Source organism: Sus scrofa, chromosome 4 (genome assembly GCF_054392235.1).
Source record: "Sus scrofa isolate SSC_HxYL_T2T_F1_AM1 chromosome 4, Sscrofa_HxYL_maternal_Yorkshire_Landrace_v2.0, whole genome shotgun sequence".
Taxonomy (NCBI): Eukaryota; Metazoa; Chordata; class Mammalia; order Artiodactyla; family Suidae; genus Sus; species Sus scrofa.
This window is the reverse complement of record NC_139386.1, coordinates 120,390,429-120,414,137: the sequence shown is the minus strand read 5'-3', so window position 1 is coordinate 120,414,137 and position 23,709 is coordinate 120,390,429. Positions and strand designations below refer to the sequence as shown.

At 40.8% G+C, this 23,709-nt stretch overlaps 1 protein-coding gene across 8 annotated transcripts; it reads left to right on the top strand.

The window, feature by feature from the left end:
* Window positions 1-1,755: 1,755 nt before the first annotated feature.
* On the top strand, window positions 1,756-23,390 carry AMY2 (amylase, alpha 2B (pancreatic)). Of its 8 annotated transcripts, none has more exons than XM_085020905.1 (12): window positions 3,184-3,295; window positions 9,675-9,825; window positions 15,193-15,406; window positions 15,769-15,915; window positions 16,762-16,959; window positions 17,574-17,804; window positions 18,545-18,678; window positions 19,432-19,554; window positions 19,647-19,746; window positions 21,525-21,643; window positions 21,749-21,874; window positions 23,170-23,390. In XM_085020905.1, the coding sequence occupies exons 3-12, from the start codon at window positions 15,239-15,241 to the stop codon at window positions 23,357-23,359; spliced, it is 1,536 nt and encodes a 511-aa protein (XP_084877031.1). In that variant the 5' UTR covers window positions 3,184-3,295; window positions 9,675-9,825; window positions 15,193-15,238; the 3' UTR covers window positions 23,360-23,390.
* Window positions 23,391-23,709: the final 319 nt, after the last annotated feature.

Genomic DNA, 23,709 nt, shown 5'->3' with positions numbered 1-23,709 from the left:
GCTTTATTGGTTTTCTGTCTAGAGGATCTGTCCATTGATGTGAGGGGGGTATTTAGGTCTCCTACTATGATTGTATTCTCATCAATATCTCCCTTTATGTCTGTTAATATTTGTTGTATGTATCTGGGTGCTCCTGTATTTGGAGCATATATGTTGACAATAGTAACATCCTCTCCTTGGATGGATCCCTTAATCATTAAATAGTGTCCTTCTTTGTCTGTCTTTATGCCTTTTGTTTTAAAGTCTATTTTGTCTGATATGAGCGTTGCGACTCCTGCTTTTCTGTCATGTCTATTGGCGTGAAATATTTTTCCCCACCCTTTCACTTTCAATCTATATGTATCTTTTGTCCTAAGGTGAGTTTCTTGTAGGCAGCATATTGAAGGTTTTTGCCTTTTTATCCACTCAGCCACCCTGTGTCTTTTGATTGGGGCATTCAGTCCATTGACATTTAAGGTGATAATTGATAGATGATTATTTATTGCCATTTGAACCTCGTGTTCCAGTTGATTCTATGGTTCTCCATTTTTTTTTTTTTTTTTTGGTTGGATGGTCTCCTGTTATTATCTGCTTGAGTGTTTTTTTTTTTCATTTTTTGCAAATGCAATATTTGGTTTTGGCTTGTGATTGCCCTGTTTTTTAAGTATGCTAACCCCTTCCCATAAATGTGTGTTTTAGCCTGATGGTCCTGTAAGTTCAAACACTTCATTACTATATTAAAATTAAGAAGAGAGACATACATATAAACAAAAAGGGTTATTTACCTCCTGTCATCCCTTGCCCACATTTTATGGTTTTGATGACTCTTTTTTATTTTTTTCTTTTTAATTTTATTTTGTTTGAAGCATGTTCATGATTAAATCTGTATGCTGGCTTATTTGAGTGACTTCTCTCTGATTGCAGTTTCCTCAGTCCTAGTTCTTCCTCTTCTTCTTCTTCTTTTTTTTTTTCTTTTCTTTTTTCTTCCCTTTCCTTCCTTTCTTTTTGGTTTAGAGAAGCCCTTTCAATATTTCCTTTAACCTGGGTTTTGTGTTGCTGTATTCTTTAAGTTTTTGTTTGTTGGGAAAAATTTTTATTTCCCCTTCTATTTTAAATGATATTCTTGCTGGATAGAGTATTCTAGGTTGCATATTTTTTCCTTTGAGCACTTTAAATATCTCTTGCCATTCCCTCCTGGCCTGTAGTGTTTCTGTAGAGAAATCAGCTGATACTCTTATGGGGGTTCCCTTGTAGGTAACATTCTGTTTTTCTCTTGCTGCCTTTAGGATCCTCTCTTTATCACTAACTTTTGCCATTTTTATTATGATGTGTCTTGGTGTGGGTCTGTTTGGGTTCAGTTTGTTTGGGGCCCTCTGTGCTTCTTGTATCTTGAATCCAGTATCCTTTAGATTTGGGAAGTTTCCAGCAATAATTTCTTCAAATATATTTTCCATTCCCTTATCTTTTTCTACTCCTTCTGGAATTCCTATTATGCGTAGATTGGCCCGCTTTATATTATCCCACAGGTCTCTTATATTGCTTTCCAGTTTTTTGATTCGGTTTTCTGTCTGTTGACCAGATTGAGTGATTTCCATTATTCTATCTTCCATATCACTGATTCGTTCTTCTGCATTATTCATTCTGGTTTTTACTGCCCCTAGTTCAGTTTGCATCTCTGCAAATGAATGTTCTAGTTTTTCTTGGCTCCTCCTTATATTTTCTAGTTCCTTTCTGAGGGTATCTGCATTACTGTTCATATCTTCTCTTAATTCCTTCAGTATTTTCACTAGTTCTCTTTTGAACTCCAGGTCTGTCAGACTGCCGAGATCTGTTTCATTGTTGACTGTTTTAGGTGAGTTCTCCTGTTGGTTTGACTGGGGGTGGTTTCTCAGCTTCTTCATCTTGCTTGTTGTTTTCTTTCTCCTGAGGGAGTTGTGCTCTCCGTGATCGGGCAGTGTTTGCCTTGTCACTGCCGTGGAATATTTCCTGAGGGCTGGCGTTGTTGGTCAATCTTTTTTGAGGCAGTGTGGCTTTTCTGGAGTGTTGATGGGGCTAACAGTGTTTCTTTGAAGCAAAGGAGGACTTCCTGAGGGCAGACAGGACTGAGAGGTCCACACCGCGATGGTAGCAGATTTCACTTGGTCATGCAGAGCTTGCTCTGGTGTTTTTAGGTTGTGGGGTTCTTGCAGGGGGTTGGCGGTGTTGGGCAGCTGCTCTTTAGGGGTGCATCACCCCCTGGCGGCTGGAGCAGCTATCTGGGGCACTGAGAACCTGATAGGCTCTTCCCTAGGGCAGCCCAACTCAGAAGGACAGCCTGAGAATGTAGGCGGATCTTTTCACAGTCTGGCTGAGCTTGTTGCAGCTTTTCTGGGCTGCAGGGGGTCCTGCCTGGAGCTGGCAGTCCTATGCAGCTGGTCCACTAGAGCGTTCCCTGGGGGCTTGGGCGGGTAGCAGGGCCGTTGGAAACCGAAGAGGCTCCTCCCCGGGGCAACCCGACTCAGAAAAACCGTCCGAGAATTAGGCCGATCTATTCACAGCCTGGCTAAGCTTGTTCTAGCTTTTCTAGGCTGCAGGCCTTTTCTCGGGGGCTGGTGGTGTTTGGTGCTGCTCTGCGGAAGTGTAGCCCCTCCAAAGGGCAAGCAGGCCTGTGTAGGGACAGCCCCTGCGGTGGTAGGCTTCAGGCATTTGTTGAGGCCAGCCCTCCTGGATGGCAGGCAGCCCCAGGTCCCTGAGAGCGTAGGGCGTGGCGGGGGTGGGGGGAGGGGATGCACTGGGAAGCAGAGTTTTCAGCTGGCTAGCGGGCCTGTAAGCTTGCTGTGGCTTGGGGGTATTCTATGGGGACCCACCCCTTCTTCTCTCCCCTCCCCAGCACGGGCGCAGACCAGGCTCTTCTCCCAGGTTCCCTCTGATGTGGCTTTCCCCTTCCCCACCCCTGGAGTATTGCTCCCTTCCTCTGGGACAGCTTTGTTTTCTAGTCTCCCAGGCAGTCTCTGCCCCGTCAACTGGTTTCTAGACCTCCCAAGCAGTTTCCGCTCTGCCCCGCCCCCCTAGCCCGGGGACTAATCTCTGGAGCCGAGGTCTCGGTGCCCAGCCCCCACCCAGGCGTCCCCCGGCCCTTTCTCAGGGATTAATCTTTGGAGGCGAGGTCTCGGTGTTCAGCCCCCACCCAGGCGTCCCAACTTCCGGTGACTCCGCCCGCAGTTCAGACGGTCCGCTGGGTTCCCGATCGGCTCCCCCGCACTCCAACCCACCGCCACACTCCTCTCTGCATCCGGAGACCCGCCCCCCCCTCCCGGCTCGTCCGATCCCTCGCCCGGTAGGTGACTTTCCAGGGTGCGGGATCCCTTTCTCCTCCGCAGTTCCCTTTCGGGAGCCCCCGTCCCACTCGGATTCACCTTCTCCCACTCTCCTCTTTTCTCCTGTTCTGCCCAATAATGTCACGAATTTCTTGCCGTTATTGGAGTTTAGGTTCCTCTGCCAGCGATTGGTTGCTGTTCTGTGCGAGTCATTTATTCTGCAGATGTGCTTTTTTTGTTGTGTTTGTGGGAGAGGGCGAGCGTGTCTTCCTACTCCTCCGCCATCTTGTCCCCTTCCTTTTTTTAAAAAATTTTTTTTTTTTTTTTTTTTTTTTGTCTTTTGTCTTTTTTGTTGTTGTTGTTGCTATTTCTTGGGCCGCTCCCACGGCATATGGAGGTTGCCAGGCTAGGGGTTGAATCAGAGCTGTAGCCACCGGCCTACGCCAGAGCCACAGCAACGCAGGATCCCAGCTGCGTCTCCCTGCGTTTCTAATAATAGCTACTTTGAATTCTTTGTCAGATCTCAATATTCTGTACCTTTGAATTCAGTTGCTAGAGGATTATTTTCTTTTTTGATACCCTATTTCTTTGGTTTTTCTTGTGTTTGGGAATATGTGCCTCTGCTTTTGCATTTGAAATAGCACATGCTTTTCTTCAATAAGTATTTGTTTATTTTTGCTGGTGCAGCTCAAGCCTGACAATTAGAAAATATTCTTTTGTTTTCCCAAAGGTGGCGCTATATCTCGATTTTTGAGAGTCTGTAGAAACTGGTTCTTGGGGTTGTTCTTGGGCACGTGTGAAAAAAAGCTTGCTTCAGAGTCCAGGGAGGGAGTGGGCTTAGCAAGGGAGACTTTTGGGGGGTACCATAGCCTGGTAGGGAGATCCTAGAGTCGGGAACCCCAGAGCCCTGAAGCAGAGAGCAGGGAACATGTTCCTTCAGTGCCCTTTGATACTCTTGTCTGCCCACTTTCTTTTCCTTCTCATCCCCCCAGTCAAGGAGGTCCCTCCTCAGAACTCCAGATACTGCTGGAGAGAAATGAGACCTTCTAGATATAGCTCATGTGTACCTGGGCAGTCTTTCCCTCACCACTTTTGTTCTCTCCTCTTGTTACAGACAGGCAGCTACCTCTGCTGCCACGGTGGGGAAGGAGGTTGCCTTAGCAAATTCCTCCCTCCCTCCTCTGCCCCCAGACTTCTCTGTGTCCTGCTCCAGTGACATGCTGGCTTCTCCCACAAGGCTGCCTGCACCTCCACAAATTTCCTTATCTCGTATGTGTGTCCACTCAGTTGTGTGCTCTGCTGGTTCCCCTTCTCCCATTTGGAGCAAGTGGGAGAGGGCAGACTCATCCACTCCCGTTGTTCTGCAACCCCTGCTGGGGTCCTGTCCACCTGTTTTGAATGCACAAGTGGGTAGCAATCTCCTAGAGGATCTGGTATAAAATGAAGAGGACTTTTGTTTGGTTATAGATGTCTATTTAGTTGTAAGTCAAAGGGGGAGGAAGAAAAGAACAACTCATACCACCCTGTTGCTGATGTCATGGCAGTTTGGTTGCATTTTAGACTGGTCTGATGGAAATGCTGGCTTATCTTGTTCTTAGGCCTTGTTTTCTGTATCAGTAACCTAAGATGAGATTTTTAGGTAAGTGGTTTCAAGTGATCATTACAAGGGACACTGACAATGTATTAGTGATAGATTTTTTTTTTATAAATCTAAATTCCATAACTTTATATTAAAATGTTTTTACACTTTTTTGGAAATTTTGTTTTCTACTTCAAGTCTGGAAACCATTGGACTAGTTTATTCCAATCGGATCTCTCCGTCTTAGCCCTCTGATCTTCTGGTTTATTGTTCCCTTGACCTCCTATATCGTAAGACAAAGACAGTGTCATAAAAGACTGCTTTGTGAATCAGAGCGCGTAAGGAAACTTATTGGTTGTATCAGTGGAGATAGAATAGGTTATGCTGCAGTGAAAAAGAGCTAAAAAGTTTCATTGCCTTACAGTAGCCAAGTTTACTTCTCATGTTCCTCTCTGACCAAAAAGCATACTTTTCATTAGTCATTTTACAATCTGTCCCATAAACATCATATTGATACATGTTTTACAATCAGAGAAGCCCCAAGTAAAACATTACTTCTGCTTGCATTTCCTTGCCAAAGCAAATCACATGGGCACTCCTGAATTCAAAAAGACAGAGGCGTATATTTCACCTGCAGGGAGAAGAACCAAATCTTTATAAACAATAATATATTCTGTGGGTGCGTATGAGATGAGGAGTAAAAACTAACAACAAAACGAATTTCATTTAGAGTGCAAATTAGAAAAACAGGAAATTTGAGAACAACCCTTACAATTTCTTCAGTCTTCTGCACATACTAATATTAGCTACAGAGGCATTTTCTGATTCCAAAGTATCCTCACATACAATGTTTTATTTTATTTTTTTATAACAACCCAGTGAGGGAGATAAAAAAGACAGAATAGTAGCTATGAGCTCACTCTAGAATTAGATTGCTTCGTTTTGAATTTCAGCCCCAACATTTACTAAAATATGTTGATGGGCATGAAGAGTTTCCTTATCTGAAGACTGAGTATAATCATCATTCCGTTCTGCATTTATATATGTGTGAGGAATCAAAGTGATACTACGTGGAAATGGCATATAGTAACACCCAATGCATAGAGTTAATTACTGTTAATTATTTATGTATTTTTATCATATTCATCAGCACTATTGCTCTTACCATTTTCTAAATGAGGACCTAAATGCAATCTCTAGACGTCATGTTTTCTCTGAGGTTCAAATTGGATTTAAAATTAAATTTTTGGCAAAACGTGGATTTAAAATTAAATTTTTGGCTTAGAGACTGTTTCCATTCCAGTCATACTTATTTAATTTAACATCATCATATTCTGTGTCTTTAAGGTTATTTTAGCAAAGAGCTTTTTTCTTATAGATTGGTATTAATGGTTCAGGGGAAAAAGACTAGTTGAGGCTGGGATGTTGCCAGAGGCCAGCTCCGGCGGCCAGGGAGTATACATCCCGATCGGAGAGGGACAAGGCGTCGGCGAATGTACAATTACGGAGACAGCCTCTTTGTCCCTTCTTTCAGGGCGCTGGACTGCTCAAAATTTTATTGGCAACAGTGGTTGATTATATAGACAGTTTTTTGCTGCAGATTACATCACAGTGTTAAAAGTACATTGGTTAACTATTACATGGTATAGCAGCTATGCATCGTGTTTTAAGATCTTTGTTTTAACTAAACTTAGTGGCTACAATTTAGGGGCAGTTAGGTACAATACATCATGTTTTAAGATCTCTGTCTTAACTAAACTTAGTGGGTACAATTTAGGGGCAATTAGGTACAATACATCGTGTGGAAAGGAGGAGACAGTACAAATCATCCCATGGCCAGCCAGTCTTTACAATCTGAAGAGTTCACAGACACAAGAATTTGGCATTCACAAATCTTGTTTGTAGACTGGTGCTTATTCAAAGCGTTATGGCAGGGAGACAGTGTAAGTAAATATAAGCCAACTTAACTAAACTAGCTATCACTTAAAAGCTTTTAAAATCAAAGACAAAACTCACAGCTAGGTTTTTTGGATAATATATGGCTAACTTCTATGGGTCTCATAAAATCCTGACTCTAAAGTTTACTACATAACTAGTTAATAGATAAACACTATGTTTTAACTAAGTTGGATTAAAATAGGGGAAAATCCTTCAGGATGAAATTCTTACTATATTACTGTTGTAACTTTGTTAAATCACAAATCACCACAGGAAGATAAGAATGGGAAATAAGAATAATCAGTAAATAATCAGGAAAGACTGAGGAAAACTGAATAGCAGGTGAATAACAGAAAAGACTAAATTATCCATGGGACAAGCCCCACGCAGCAACACAAAATGGGAATTATTTCCTGGGAAATTTAGTTTTCCACCTATGTCAGCAGGCGAGCCTTATTGTCTTCTGGGGCCTGTCCTCGGAATTGTGCCCTACAGGCCGGCATCCCCTTGTTTAGGAACATGCCCTCGGAATGGTACCCTTCAGACAGGCCCCTTTTCCTGATTAGGAGATTGTCCTTGGAACTGCACCGTTCAGGCGAGCTCCCTTCCTCAGCTTCTTGTATCTTCTCGGCTCCCCGCAGTGAGAGAGGCTACTGAGAACGAAAGAAGAAGAAAAAGAGAAAGCGAGCAACTGAAAAGGTACAGTGTAATTTGAAGAAGTGGCAGGGCAGCAAACTGAGCTAGAAGAGGGAAGTCGGTGATTTGCTAGGAAGCAGGAGTGATAATGGCCAATCTGGTGCTGTTGTGGAGTTTAGACTCTGTACAGATTAGGTTTGGAGAATTAAAGCAGGGCCATAACAACACCTATTGAAATGAAAATTATTCTAGGAAATCTCTAAAGATCTAAGGTCAGCATTTGTCCTAATTGAAGACAAAGCAAAATCAGAGCTGTGTGGTTCTGCTTTTTTAATAAATGAAAACACTGAGCTCTGGGTCTGGGAGATTGCTGACTTAGGGAAGTTGATGTGGTAAGTTATTTAAAGGTATTTTTGAATGTCATATAGCTTCCCCCTCTCTTTGTGTCTTGAAATAAGTGTTTTCTGACGTATGCTTTGCTGTTGTTCAACTGTTGGCAGTTTATTTTAGGCTTGTTGACAACTCAGGTTTCAATTTCCAGCAGCGCAAAACGTATTATTTGTATTTGCAATGCATCTGGACTTTGGCTCAAAGTATTTATGTGTCATAAATCTGGTATGCAAACTTGATTATCTTTGCTTTTGCTTCTCTAATCTTCACATGTGACTTGTGAAGCTGAGCTTGAGTTTATTTTCCTTTTTGTTTCCTTTTTTTCAGGGATGACAGGATACTGTTTTGAGAATTTTGTACGTAATTCAGTATCAAATTTAGAAGATAAATTATGGCGTTTTTTGGTACAAGAAACTACTAACTCGACCAAGTACTATAGTAATAACACTACCTCAACCTCTAGAACCTTGAAAACTGGCAAAATGGGAAGAAAGAAAAAAAAAACACTTGGAGATAAATATGTGATAAAATATCGAGTGTAACCGTGACATTGAAAGTATTTCCATTAAAATATTTTATGATGTTATTTGCTATGAAGATATTTAAGAGGTATCCGGGCTAGTAGCTATAAATGGTGAGGGAGGATAACTTGTCTCTTCTTGGTTGGCTTTAATTTATTTACATGTTAGAAGATATTTGTATCTGCCCAATCACATCTGAGATGTGAAGTCACTTTGGATAGAGGATATGAGCTTTGAAAATAGGTAACTACTATATCTATAAGTAGAAAGGAAGCTATAGAATTATACAAGTTTGTTGCCTGCTTCTGTTTTTTTCTAACATTTTAGTAGATCTTCTTTATTTTATTTATGTCACAGTTTTGGTGCGCTTTAATCAGGCTTGAAGCTAAATCACTAAATTTATGGCATTCAGTATGTTAAGAGAAATCATGAATTTATCTTAGAGCCTATCCCCTGTAGTGCCACTTATATTGGGCACAGTGAATAAAATAACAAAAGCCTCTTATATAATACTGATTGAGCAAAAAACACTTGAGAATATCAGTAACTAACAAACTTTTTGATAGCTCCGAGTTAACAAAAAATTTTTCGTTCTTCACATTGCAGGTGTTTTGCTAAAACTTCAAATATAAGCACTCCCTCAGGAGTATTGTTTGGTGCTGAGATATTATCAAATATCCTATTTAATTTTTTTTGGAATTCCCAAGACATCTCATTTTGCACATTATAGTAACCACTAGATATTTGAATTTTTAAAAAAAGTTTCTTTTATGGAAATCCAGGAACTATGTGGTGTGAGCAACAGAGTAGTGATGCAAGTATCATTAACTGTGAATAGCTTTTCTGAGGAGAACCATTGTAGGAAAACTGTAATGGGAAGTAGACATAACAGTTATTTCAAGTTCTTATTTTTTTGTTTTGTTTGTGATACCAAAGATGTCAGAATGTGCTTGCAGATTTTACTTCACACTTCTAAATACACTTTAGATGTGGATCCTTGGTTGATCCTTGGGTAGGAGCTTAGATGATTAGATATCTCCATCTATGCTGGGATGCTAATAAAATTTGCCAGATTTTGTCCGAAAGTGATCCTTTAACACAGTTTTAAAACACTTTGTGGAAAACACTTGTTATTTAAAGAACAGTGCAGAGGTAACTGATGAGGCAATGCTGAGAAGCTACTTCACACTAACATGTACTTTGCCAAAAGCGCTGAAGATTTTCTAAAAAGAGAGCGAGAGAGCAAGCAAGGAAGAAAGCAAAAGAAAAGAAAATGTGGGAAAAAATTGAAGGCGGAAAACATGCCTGGTTCCTTCTCATTTTCATATCCCGTAGGTTCCTCTGGGGGATATTGAAAATACTCCCGAGATAGAGAAAGTGTTACTAGAATTTGGGAAGAGTGGAATGAAAAGACAGAATGTCCAAGTGATGATAAGTGAAAGTGGGAAGAGAACCTGAGTTTGCAGCAGTTTGAATAGCAGCAGAGGTAAAGATAACCATACTTTAATAACACCAGCGTTACAGCAACCAAATGCCTCGAACTTTTCCTGTGTCTCTGCACTGTGGTAACAGCTCTGCCTGTGTTAATCCATTTACTCTTCATAAGGGCTCTGTGAGGTACACGATCCATGTTTTAGTTCACAGGTGGATTTAGAGATAGTACTTGCCAGGATCCCACAGCTGATAAGTGGCAGGGTCAGGGTGTACCTTAGAGGTTAACTCCTAAGGCCGTGTTCTTAACCGTTACAATTTTAACATTTGTAACCATGAGTCAGTGTGAAGTTCCAATGATGCCCCTCTTCTCTAATTCTCAACTCCTTATCACCATCAGTCCAATATCATCCTCTACCTAGTCAGTCTTCTATTGTCTTTCTAATACGCATCTACATGCAGCTAGTCTTTTGCCTTCCTTGCAATGTTTCTCTTCCTATTTGTTTGTGAAAAGCTTTTTGGGGAGGGGGGCGGGGAGGGAGGGAATTAAACTCCTCTCCCTGCTTTGAAGGCACCTTTTTATATGCTGCCTCCTACCTGCCCCATCTATGGACTGCTGGGCTTTGCCCCAAATTGTGATGGTGGATTCAACATCTCTGTGTGTACCTTGTCGACTCCTGAGGGCCCTGCTCTACAGGCCCGATAATTCCACCAAGTGGTTTGGGCCATGCATACTAGTTGCTTATGGATAGCAGCTGTTCTGACTGGCTGCTGTCTGTCCTAAAACAGTTTGTTAAATATTTCGTGTGCCGTTTCTGAAACCATCATTTTCTTGCTGGAAACTGCCAAATCTGTCTGTCGTCTTTTTTCTTGTCTAATGCTTTTTGATATGTCAAGCTCAGTATATCCTGTATTAGCTCCTCCGTTTCCCTAAACCAAGTCTGCCTCTAGATTGCACTGTGAGCGTTGTCACTGTTCCACTCAGTAAACTTTAAATTGCAGCGTTGTTTTTGACCCTTCCTTTTCTCTATTCCCCTACTTCTGTAGAATTAGCTCCGCTACATCTACTGCCTCTCTCCTCTCGGTATCAATTAGTTCTTGCTGAATAGCAGTAATTTATGATGTCTCGTGTGTGTGTAAGTTGACTAGGTGGTTCTTCTGCTGGTTTGCCTCTGGAGTAATCATTCAGCCACAGTGAGCTGGAGGATCAGCTCACATGGTTGGGATGGCTTGGGACAATTAGAGCTCCCCATGTGGCCTTGCATCCCAGTTAGCGTCACAGTTCCCATCGCAGATTTTCAAGAGATCAAGACCCACTGTGCAGATGCTAGTCAGACGTTTATTGTGTCTTATTTGCTGACATTCTTCTGGACCAAACAAGTTATAAACCAATTCCATAGGCTGTGTAGGAAGAGATTCCACAAACATAGGGATGCTGGCAAGTGTCATTCATAGGGTGGCACTTCTTGTTACCATTTTACCATATAGTCTCCTAGTATTAATTGTGATTGCTGGAACTCTCGTTCAGATTTCCTTTTCCCTTCCTTCCTTCCTTCCCTCCTTCCCTCCTTCCCTGCCTCCCTCCCTCCCTCCTTTCTTTCTTTCTTTCTTTCTTTCTTTCTTTCTTTCTTTTTCTTTCTTCCTTCCTTCCTTCCTTCCTTCCTTCCTTCCTTCCTTCCCTTTCTTCCCTTTCTTCACTTTCTTCCCTTTTCTTTCTTCTTTCCTTTTTCTTTTTTGGCTGCCCAGAGGCCTATGCAGTTCCTGGGCCAGGACTCATATCCAAGCTGCAGTTGTGAGTTACGCCACAGCTGTGGCAATGCCACATCCTTAACCCACTGTGCCAGGACAGAGATGCTGCTGATCCTCTTGAGCCACAGCGAGTCTCCCTAGTTCCCATTTCCATCACTACTCTGTTTTACTCCCGTACAGGTGTTCCCTTTTTTCTGTCTCCTTTATCTTCGTCTTTCAATCCATTTGCTCTACTCCAAAAGCTCTAATCATGTTACCTTCCTGCTGAAAAACAAACAAATGGATAGAAGCCTTCTCTAGCTGGACATAGCTTTCAAAAGAAAGGTTTCTTCTCCCTGACTTTGAGAGACCCCCGGTATAGCTTTCCTACTGTAAGCCCTATGTAAAAGGATGGGTCCTCCCTGTCTAACTAATGTTCTTCGAAGGCGTATTGATTTCCTGCTGTTCTCCTTGCCCAGTGGATGTATTATTTTCTTAGGTAGAAGCCGTATCACCTTATCTCTTTTGGTTAAAATCAAACCCACTCTTCAGGTCACTTTTACCTATTACCATGGATCACCAGGGATTTTCCTGTTAATGAAATACTAAAGCACGTTCCTCATGTCTCTTGTAAGATAGTGATCATATCCTTCATTTTATTATTGTTATTTGTCTTTGTGTGTGGATGCGTCCTTTCTGTGATTTAACATGGGAAAGGTGCCACATCAGGGGTCCAATAGAAATATAATGAAAATCACATAAATGTTTTTAAAAGAATTTGTAGCCAGTTAAAAAGAAACACACACACACACACAAAGAAAAAACCTGGAAAATTTAATGTTAACAAGAAATTTCACTTCTCACAACGTGTAAACATCATACAAATTAACTTTTTACATTTTGTCACCCTCACTCTTCAAAAACTGGAGTTCTTTTATACACAGAGCACATTTCAGTTCAGACTAATGGCATTTTAAGTGTTTAATAGTGAAGTGTTGCTTGTAGTTACCATGTTGGGCAACCTGTCATGAGAATTCTATGAGAATTCTAGTACAGTACAGAGAAGGTTGACTTGTGGTGGGTTGATTGTGAACTTCTGGCTTTATCACTTATATGAGCTTGGACAATTCATTCAGTCTCTCTGAGCCCTGGTTTCTTTTTGTATACAAAGATATTTCAAGGATTTGAACATATTATATAGTTTCTGACATAGTGCTCATTTATTTAAAAAAAAAAATCAATGCAGGCCTGACATAAGCTGAACCAGTACCTTGCATGATACCTGCAACTTAGAGTCTATTTATGAAAACCATTTATTGGTCAAACGAGCCATCGTGCTGTTTGTTTTTCTAGGAATATTAAATATGAAATCTGCTCTTAATAAGGCTTATCCAGGATGACAGTCATGTAAATCCTTACTTTTTATAACATTAATCCAATATCACTTAATAACATCCCGTAGGTTAAAACCTGCCATACAGAGGAGTACATAACTATGGCTGGGAATATCAATATAAGTTTCATAAAGGTATTTTTTCAACTGCATATGAAAGTAGGAGTAGTTACTAGCTATTGAAGGGTGATACAAGAAAGAAGAAAAGCCCTGGAAAGTCATGCAAGAATAATATTGCTTGTCAAATATGGATAACTTTTATTTTTTGCAGCAGATGGATATTGGAGACTCTGCACTTGTGTTCCGCCCCTCTAACAATTTGAAATATTGAACTCCTAACTCCCAATGGTATGCTATTAGGCTGTGGGGGTCTTTGGGAAGGACTTAGGTTAAAGTGATGTCATGAGAGTGAAGGCCCCATGATGGGTTAGTGTCCTTGTACGAAGAGAGGGAGAATCAAGATCTCTGAGCTCCACACTCCGTGAGGATACAAGAAGCTTGCTGTCTGTGAACATGGAATGGGGCTTTCGCAAGACACTGGAGCTGCTGATAGTGTAGTCTTGGGTTTCCCAGCCTCTAGAAATGTGAGAAAGAAATATTTGTGCTAAGCCATCCAGCCTATATGGCATTCTTGTTACAGCAGCTGGAACTGAATGAGAAAAATAGGACACGGAGTATGTTCACGATGTGGGCTGGAGGAGGGACCGAAGGAGAGTGTTGGGATTCACAGAGTGCTCTCGGAACCCCCTCCACAAAGCTAGTACTTCCTCACTTTTCCTCATCTTAGTAAATGGTGTCATCAGATACCTGTTTCTTCAATTTTTCTCTTTCCCCCAGTCTTCGGCGCTAATCTATCGATAAACCGATTGCTTCTCCACCTCTGAGATATATTCTATCAGGGCCCTAGAGCAGCCACTTTCCTCTTTCGTGGACCACTACAAAAGCCTACCTGATCTCTTGGCCCCCAGTCGTGTCCTCCTATAATCCGGTTTTTCACAGCAGAGCAAGAATGGTTTTCTTGGAAAGGAAATCAGAATCTCTTCACTCATCTCTTTCAGCCTCAAAAGCCCTCTCTTTCCTTATGTTCTACAAGGTTCTACATGATCTGGCCTACCTCTCTGATTTCATCTCATTTTACTCTCCCCTTTATCACTCACACATGTTTAGCTGCACTGATGTTGAAAGTTTGTTCAGTGTCAGTTGAGTATCCCACGGTTGTTCCTACCTTGGGCTTTTGCTATTGCACTTTCCTCTATGGAGACTGCTTTTCCTCTGATCTTCAAATAAGTGGGTCCTTCTACTCCTTCCGGTTCTGGCTGACAATCACTCCCTCTGAAACAGCTTTCCTGACTATTTCCAGTCTAAAATATCCGGATGGGTCAGTCCTTTTCCCTTTAACTGCACCGTGGGTTCATGCTAGTTCTCACTGCTCTCTTTAACTTAGTATCGTTGTTGTTATCATTCCTTCCTGCTATATTTTCCTTACCTTCCCCTAGAATGTGAGCTGCCTGAGAACAAGAGTCTTGTCTGTCTTGTTCATCCTTGTATCCTGAGTATCATGCCGGCATTTAGCAAAAGCACTCGGTCACTACCTGTTGGATGAATGGATTAGGTTTTTCCCACCGGTACAGTTATGTCTTTACTAGGATTTCATGTACCTTACGAAGGAAAATAGATGTGGATTCATTAACTTAGTGTTCTGGCTATTATAAGAGACTTTTTGATAGAAGGAGAAAAAAAAAGTCCATTCTTTCCTGCTACAGCCAGTGCATTTTCACATGCGTTAATGTAAGCGTGGGGAAAAAAAAATCTGACTCCTAAAGTCGTGGTCATTTAACTTCCAGATAACTTCCTAAATCTTAGTGGAGAATCTCAAGTATCTAACAACTGGGGTAGGAGGTACCAACTGAACTGAGTTGAATAACATGTGTCTTTTTACAATGGAAACATTGCACATGTTTACAGACAGTTAGGGCACCATTGTGACTGTGAATTCAGTTGGCTCTAATTCCGCCTCTGTCAGTGAAGGACTTCAGAAATAAGATCTAATCCTACCTAAACAATACATGATTAAGGCCTTTCTGTAGATAACATGCCAGATGTTTCAAAACTTGCTGTTCCCTCAGTAAGGAAAACATTGTCTGAAAAGGTCATTTAGATAGTATTCCTGGGAGATTTTCGGGATGTTCCTCACCTGTTTAGTGTAATTATCAATAGTTATTTTTGGAGTATGCATTCACGGTTTGTGCTCTAAGTATTTATTCATGTCAATATTTGCTTTGTAAAATATGCTTCTTGCAGGATTATAAATACTTGCCGGGAAGACCGTTGACAACCTCAGAGCAAAATGAAGTTGTTTCTGCTGCTTTCAGCCTTTGGGTTCTGCTGGGCCCAGTATGCCCCACAAACCCAGTCTGGACGAACGTCTATTGTCCATCTGTTTGAATGGCGCTGGGTTGACATTGCTCTTGAATGTGAGCGGTATTTGGGCCCCAAAGGATTTGGAGGGGTACAGGTGGGTATGGTTCGCAGTATAAATTGGAGATTTTGCCGTGCTTAGAGTAAAAGGTATTGCGATCTGTGTCTGTGAAGCTGGGACGTTAGTTCACAGGTTAAGTAGGCGAAGTAAAACAGTTTTCTGAAGAAGAAACACACGTGAAATTGTTGACAACTCACTGTTTTATTTCTAATACCATATTTTTTAAGCAGGACATTTCCGCTGTGATATTGATATTCTTACCTGGTTGTAAAGAACGGTGGCAGCATATACAAAGATTCAGAAAAGAAAAAAATAGTGTGTTACTGAATAGTTTCCAGGATGGTCAGTGATACAGAGTGAGCCATAATTGATACTTATTAAGGTTGTTTTATTTGCAGGTCTCCCCCCCCAATGAAAATATAGTAGTCACTAACCCTTCAAGACCTTGGTGGGAGAGATACCAACCAGTGAGTTACAAGTTATGTACCAGATCAGGAAATGAAAATGAATTCAGAGACATGGTGACTAGATGTAACAACGTTGGCGTAAGTGAATTAAAGCTTCCTTTAAAAATCTTGTGTAGAGAACTCATTTCTCTCTCCTGTCTCAATTTCCTCTTGAGAAGAACAGTTTTCCTATACTTTCCAGGTCCACTGCATGCTTTAGCTCTAAACTCAAATGTAATTGTTGTCTTATGTTCGACTTTGGTAAACATTTGAGTATGTGCCCTCTGTCTACTACAGGAGATATAAGTAAGAGTTTAAGGCCATGAACTTACTGATGAAGCAGAATATCAACTTTGACCCCGTATGACTTTTTCTGGGGGACCTTGTTTTGGAGTGAGAAATTGGAATTCTAGTTACAGGTTTTGCTGTTGCCTTAATGTGGCTCGTGTCCCCACCCATAATTTTGGGGTCTTCCTTCCTGTAGGTCCTTTGATGGTAAATAATGCCATAATTATTTTCTCTTTGAGGAGGAGTGTAATGAGCGAGAATATCTACTCTTCCTTCTTCTGACCCTACACAGGTGGTAGAGACTGGCTGCTTATTTCTAAGGACGACCTATGGACATGTCAAAAGTCAATAATCGCTCCGGCCTCAGCTGATTCTTACTGACCACCATAAAAAGGCTGTGCTTTTTTTCGTGGTTATGGTAGTTTGGGGTTCTCTCAGTGTATCCCACACGCAGGTAGTTGGCCAAATGGCTAGAACGCCTGTGGGCCTTCCCAGTGATTTCCTCTCACACTTGACCTTTGCTCTTCTGGGAAGCTAAGGTATAAGATAAGGAAGAGGTATCTTAGAGTGTTGCTAACAAGCAGTACACCTTGATCAGGAGTCTTCTAATTTCTGCCTCTTTAGAAGGTAAACTGAAATGGAACCTTTGACTTTCAGGTGCGTATATATGTGGATGCTGTCATTAATCATATGTGTGGAAGTGGTGCAGCTGCAGGAACGGGCACCACTTGTGGAAGTTATTGCAACCCTGGAAATAGGGAGTTTCCAGCAGTCCCATACTCTGCTTGGGATTTTAACGATGGTAAATGTAAAACTGCAAGTGGAGGAATCGAGAGCTATAATGATCCTTATCAAGTAAGTAAAAAAATTAAAAAAGCAAGAACTATCTGTGCTTCTCAGCAAGTAGCTTATTGCTCTCCATTTAAAAGCTATTAGTCCAGATTCCTTAGGAAAACAGGGTTCCAAGTCTGACTGTTAAAATGAGAACCTGGAGTTCCTCTGTGGCTTAGCATGTTAGTAACCAGACAGAGTGTCCATGAGGATGTGGGTATGATCCCTGGCCTTGCTTCGTGGGGTAAGGGTCTGGCATCGCCCCAGGCTGTGGTATCAGTCACAGCTGCAGCTCTGATTGGACTCCTGGCCTGGGCACTTCCAAAGGCTAGAGATGGGGCCATGGAAAGAAACACAGTGAAATAAAAGGAATTTCAGGGCAATGCTTAAAATAGTGTTTTCCAAATTGAATTTCTCCCAGTGAAAAAGCTCATCCTCTTTACTTCCTACCTTCTCCATTTTCATACTAGAAAATATGTTCCAGGCATGCGCATATGAGGATGGCAGTCTCCTCAGAGACCAAGGCCTAGAATGCAGTGAAGGAATGTCTGTTAATGAGTAAATGAATGCATAGTCAGGTGAATGCTCAGGGAAAGATGATGTTTTCTGTATGAGTCACTCCATTTTTGCCTCAATAGGTCAGAGATTGTCAACTGGTTGGTCTTCTTGATCTTGCACTGGAAAAAGATTATGTGCGCTCCATGATTGCTGATTATCTAAACAAACTCATTGACATTGGTGTAGCAGGGTTCCGAATTGATGCTTCTAAGCACATGTGGCCTGGAGACATAAAAGCAGTTTTGGATAAACTTCACAACCTAAACACCAACTGGTTCCCTGCCGGAAGTCGACCTTTCATATTCCAGGAGGTACCTCAATGTGTATACGTGCATGGGAAACCCTGTAATGTAATTCGTTAGAAAAGCAGTAGCGGGTTTCACTGAAAGTACCATTTCTGTGTAGATTAGTGGCTACAGCATTTACACAGCAGGGTGTTCTTTAACCCCCTTCGAGTCAGAGGTAGCACATCTAGCTGTATGACAAGAGGTGTTTGATACAAACGCGGAGAATCTCCTTAGCCTGCAGACAGCTTGTGGCATTTATCAGCTGCCCAGAGAGCATTTGAGATGACGGGTGGTAATGCAGTTGTTGTCCTGAGCTAGTCTGTGTGACTCACTCTTGGCTCCAGCACTCTCAGCTGTGTTGGTTTAGGCTAACTAACTTCTCTGGGTAGCAATTTTTTTTTTTTCCAAAATTAATCGAAAGGGGTCATGGTAATGTCTTTGAAGGATTAAAGAGTTAATATTTATCAACCACGTAGAAATGTCGTCATGCAGATATGAAGTGCTGCTATACGCGCGAGCTACTCTTATCATTGACATGTGAGACTACATGAGGCCAGTAATTCCACAGGACTACAGGTCATTTTGTCCCATCACTTGTACTTTCTTAGCATAGGTGTAGCAAGGAAACAGGAATCTTGGTATAAGGCAAACCGTTAGGGGCATTTGGTGCAACACAGACAGTATAAAGCTATTGTCTGGGTAGTGTTAGTTTACCTTGTTAAAGTTCTTCCTTAACATGAGAGTTTCGTCTCCATTTCTACTAGGTGATTGATTTGGGTGGTGAGGCAATTCAAAGCAGTGAGTACTTTGGAAATGGCCGCGTGACAGAATTTAAATACGGTGCAAAACTGGGCACCGTTGTGCGCAAGTGGAGTGGAGAGAAGATGTCTTACTTGAAGTAAGTGAAATGTGAATTATACTTGGATTTACTTCACACATATTTGTGCCATACCCCAACACGGGTTACCTTCTCAAGGCAGATGTCTTTCACGGATTCATTGACTAATACTGTGTTATAATTCCCCAGACTGCAGTTGATTATATTTCTTATTTAGAATGTCAGTCACAAGGAAGTATGTCTAGAAAGCCAAAACGTAGAGATTTGCATCTGTGTATTAGAGGACTCTACTAGCCTTGACCAATATTGGTATATAATCTGTTAGTGCTAGGTTATTATTCAGAAGATTCATTAAGGATGAAGTCGCTATAATGTGGTCGTACTGTAGAATTTAGATATATTAAGAAATTAATTTCAAATATAAACTCTTTATCTTCTACAAATACAGTATGTATGCCTTCTTTTATCCCCACTTGTCATTCTGTAGAGTGTGATATCAATGTTCGTTCACCCTTTGGAAATCCACCTCCATCATAATGTACCCAAACTATTGGAAACTAATTTTTGTAACACACATCTTCTACCTGTAACATGAATGTAATTGAAGTATTCCTACATATAAACACACATGGAATGTGTCTGAGGATTACATATCTATGTAATTTATGTTTCAAAGGCCCTACAGAATAATCATTTCGTTAGAGAATTTCATTAGAGGGTGCTCTACTGAAGGAAAGACATGTTAGGTTATTCTACAACTGTTATGAACGAATGCATTTATTTGAATTTAACGTTCTTTTGTTTGGTTTGTAGGAACTGGGGAGAAGGCTGGGGTTTCATGCCCTCTGATAGAGCCCTTGTCTTTGTTGATAACCATGACAACCAGCGAGGGCATGGAGCAGGGGGAGCATCTATTCTTACATTCTGGGACGCTAGGTAGGAAAAACAGTTCCCCGATTTTGAAGCTCCCTTTGAATGACATTAAAATATTGTTTTCTTCTGTGATGATGGTATTCTGTGCCTTTTAGACTGTACAAAGTGGCAGTTGGATTTATGCTCGCCCACCCTTACGGATTCACACGAGTGATGTCAAGCTACCGTTGGGCAAGAAATTTTGTGAATGGACAAGTACGTTTTGGTGGTGTCCAAAAAATATCTTTTTCTCAAGGAGAAGAGGTTTTACTTGCACATGATGCCGTGACATACACTACGTATTTTGTCAAATATTTAGGGAAGGCCAGCCTGTTGCAGGGCTCTTTTAGCAATACGGTGGATATTAAAAAATAAAAACGACAGGTCTCTATTGACCCAGAGTGGGCCAGCTATTTCCAGATATGGTGAGCCTACTTCCTGCCCCCAAATAACCCACTTGAAAATAAGGATACAGCGAGTAAGGTAAGTATGCTTCTCATAAAGACCTACTTCATAGCACTGATATGAGGATGAAAAAGCCACACTTGCCAACCCCTTTAAAAAGTACCTGCCCTCAGCACAGGGAGGATAACAAATATTTGTTAAACCCGTTTCTAAAATGTTTTGTACTGGCGTGCAGAGAATTTGCCTAGTCGAACGGAGGTTCAGTAGGGAAAACAGAAGAAGAAGGAAAGTGCGTGTCTTAAAGAAGAGCTGTTTGCAGTCTGTTCTAGGAAGGAGAAAGAGCAGAGAAGTTTTGACAATGTGGCAAAGACATGAATCTGAGCAGTAATTTTAAAAAGGAACTGAGACATAGAGTGTTGAAGTATTTGGAAAGTTAGAGGTAAACTTCCTCTTTAATCGGAGGATTTCACATGCAGCTTCAAGTAGCAACTTCATACCTGAATTAGAAAATCGTCTTCATTGCACCCAAGATAGGTATTTATCTACTTTCTCCTAGATCCCTTTCAAGTTAGGAAGCTCATTCCTTTGTGGAGGACCTCGTTTTGTTTTTAGCGAGCTTTACTATTTGGAAGATGTCCCCTTCTCCTGAGCCTATTTCCTATAATTTTCAGTAACTGGCCCTATTTCTGATGGCAGGAGTCATGGCATAAGTCCATTCTCCCTCTTCCCATAACATTTCCAAGACATTTTAGGACTTCTGCATGCTAGAAACTTTTGATTTGTCCACTGTTTATGATACGGCATGATTTTAAGACACACTCTGATAACCTTCCTAGGCATAGTCTGTTGTTTATTTAATGATTATCTTAAAAAATACCAGTCTGAAGAATACAGTATTGGAGTTCCCTTATGCCTGAGAAGTTAAAGATCCAGCATTGTCACTGCGGTGGCTCAGGTTTGATCCCTGCCTAAGAAGTTCCACATGCAGTGGGTGTGGCCGTTAAAAAACTGAAGAAAAAAGAGAACTACATTTAAAAGAGAAATGCACAATATTAAAAGTTTGGTCAGGTGTGTAAAGATTATTGTGGTGTTTTGATTAGTGCACTTACTCAACAAGGAGGAATGAAAGAAAGTGATATTTATTTAGCAGATTTTTGGAAGCATTTTTACATAAATTATTTCAATGTTATAGCAACAAAGCAAAAGCTTCATTTTAAGAAGAGCAAAATCAGGCAGAGAAATGATGAATATTATCTAAGTTTTCTTGGCCAGTTGTCATAGAACCTGCTGTTTCTGACGCAAAAGTCCTTGCCGTTTCCATGAAATTACATTATCTACAAGTGATGTTAAGAAATCATTGCAATTCCTTGGAAAGCAAACGAAAGAGTAAAAAAACCAAAACCAATCATACCCTTGTTTGAAATATGGGCCCAGAGAAGGTGAAGTTTGGAAGGAGAAAAGTAAAAATAATGAAGGAGTTGGATTCTAAATGAAGACACCATGAAGACCCCAATAGAACAGATTGAGTTTGGGAAACATGCTGTGTTAAACATGCTGTCTTTTAAAATGATTTCTTTTTGCCAATCAAGGATGTTAATGATTGGATTGGGCCACCAAATAATAACGGGGTCATTAAGGAAGTTACTATTAATGCAGATACTACCTGTGGCAATGACTGGGTCTGTGAGCATCGATGGCGTCAGATAAGGTAAGACTACTTGTTTAGAGGTATCCTCTAATAATAAACCTTCTGAAGACTTTATCTGAAGCCATGGAATTACTCCTCAACGTTTCCCATGGCATTTTCTCTTAGGAACATGGTTTGGTTCCGTAACGTGGTGGACGGCCAACCTTTTGCAAACTGGTGGGATAACGGAAGCAACCAGGTAGCTTTTGGAAGAGGAAACAGAGGATTCATTGTCTTTAACAATGATGATTGGTAAGTTGATACCCATTTGAAATAATGTTTATGCTTTTATATGTTCTTGGTTTATTGCTGTTTTCTTTCTGCTCACCTAATTTTTTCATAGGTGAAAAAATCTGATTTTTTCAGATTTTTCACCTGAAAAACCCTCAAGTCAGTGGATTAAGAAAACATAGTGATGAGATAAGGGCCCACTTTCCGTGCACTGTTGTGTATCATATGCAGATAGATAGGATGCCCGTGTATATGCTTACATATACACACTTCACACAAAATACACAAAGTAGTTAACAGAAAAGTTGTGAAATCCCTGAAGAATTCCTTACAGGCCTTTGTTGAAATCAAGAGAAATTATGCCTCAAGACTAAAACACCTTTCTCTCTCTCTCTCTCTTTGGCCTATTCTGGTCTCTAGTGCTTTTGAGTTTGTCTAGTTCTGTTTTCACTCTCCAATCTCTCTGTGACAAATAATGTCTTTTAAAGTACATATATAAAGAATATGTATGTTATGTTCAAAGATCGACCTCAGGAGATCTTTTGAGTTTTAGTTCTGAGACTTCTCCTTACTGACTTTTTATTTGTGATACCTGCATTCTCTACCTCGGGTATAGTGCTTCCCTCACATACCCAGAAGTCCTCTTTGCAAGCAGTTGACATGTGTCAGTGCAGGGTCTGCCGCCACTCATGCTTAGCTCGTTCTAGCCCAAACTGTATTTTACTGATGAAAACTAAATCAAATTCATCTCTTTCTTGCTCAAAGAATCCACGGCTGGTTCTTTAATTTCTATCGTTTGTAGATGAGTAGAGCAAAATCGATTTATGAGAGGCTTTACCTTTGAAAACCATATACTGCTTCAAAGAAATGCAAGCAACTTTTTATCTCCTCTTGAAGAGAATAAATTTTTGAGGAAATAATCAAATTTAAATTCTTGGAAGTAATCGGTATTTTCTTGTGCTCAGATGAGGACACATTTAAGATACTTGCGTTTACCATGAGAAGCACTTTTCTCTAAGCGAGGCGATCCAGTCCAATTTGCAATGATACTCTTCGACCTTAAATTTTTTAAAAATAATGTTCCCTACTGACTGGGAAATTGCTGTGTTTTCTCTAAGAATAGTTTTGGCCCTGAGCAAACGATTTACACCCACTGGAGAGGTCCTTGTGTTATATTTTCTTTGCACGGAGACCCCGACTTCTTAGAGTTCTTAGAGTTCTACGGCTCAGAGTTAAGCTGCTTGTTTTAGAGATGGCCCGTGTTCCTGCTTTTAATTGTGTTGAACTCAAGTTACATCTTAGCTTTTATTTTACAGGCAATTATCTTCAACTTTGCAAACTGGTCTTCCTGGTGGCACATACTGTGATGTTATCTCTGGAGATAAAGTTGGTAACAGTTGTACAGGAATTAAAGTCTATGTTTCCAGTGATGGCACAGCTCAGTTTTCTATTAGTAACTCTGCTGAAGATCCATTTATTGCAATTCATGCTGAATCCAAATTGTAAAATTTGAATTAAATACATCTTCCAAGAGCAATAAGAAGTGTTTGTTTCCTTTCTTTATGTATGCGACATATAACTTCCTACAATTCATTAGTTTTTGGTAAAAGCTATCATCAGCAATAAACTTGGAAAGCTCAGAAAAGCATGAAAATGACATATATGATTATAAGATGATCGCAAACAACAGTTTGTCAGGTGGCAGAAGACTCACATTGACCTCTTTGTCAAAAAAGTTTCCACGAACTCAGAGAAGCATGCTGACAAGTATTTTTTTGGCCATGAACACAATCTGCCGAGCTGTGTCTCTCTCATGTGTGCCTGTATTTCTTCCGTAAGGTGTTTCTAACCCTTGG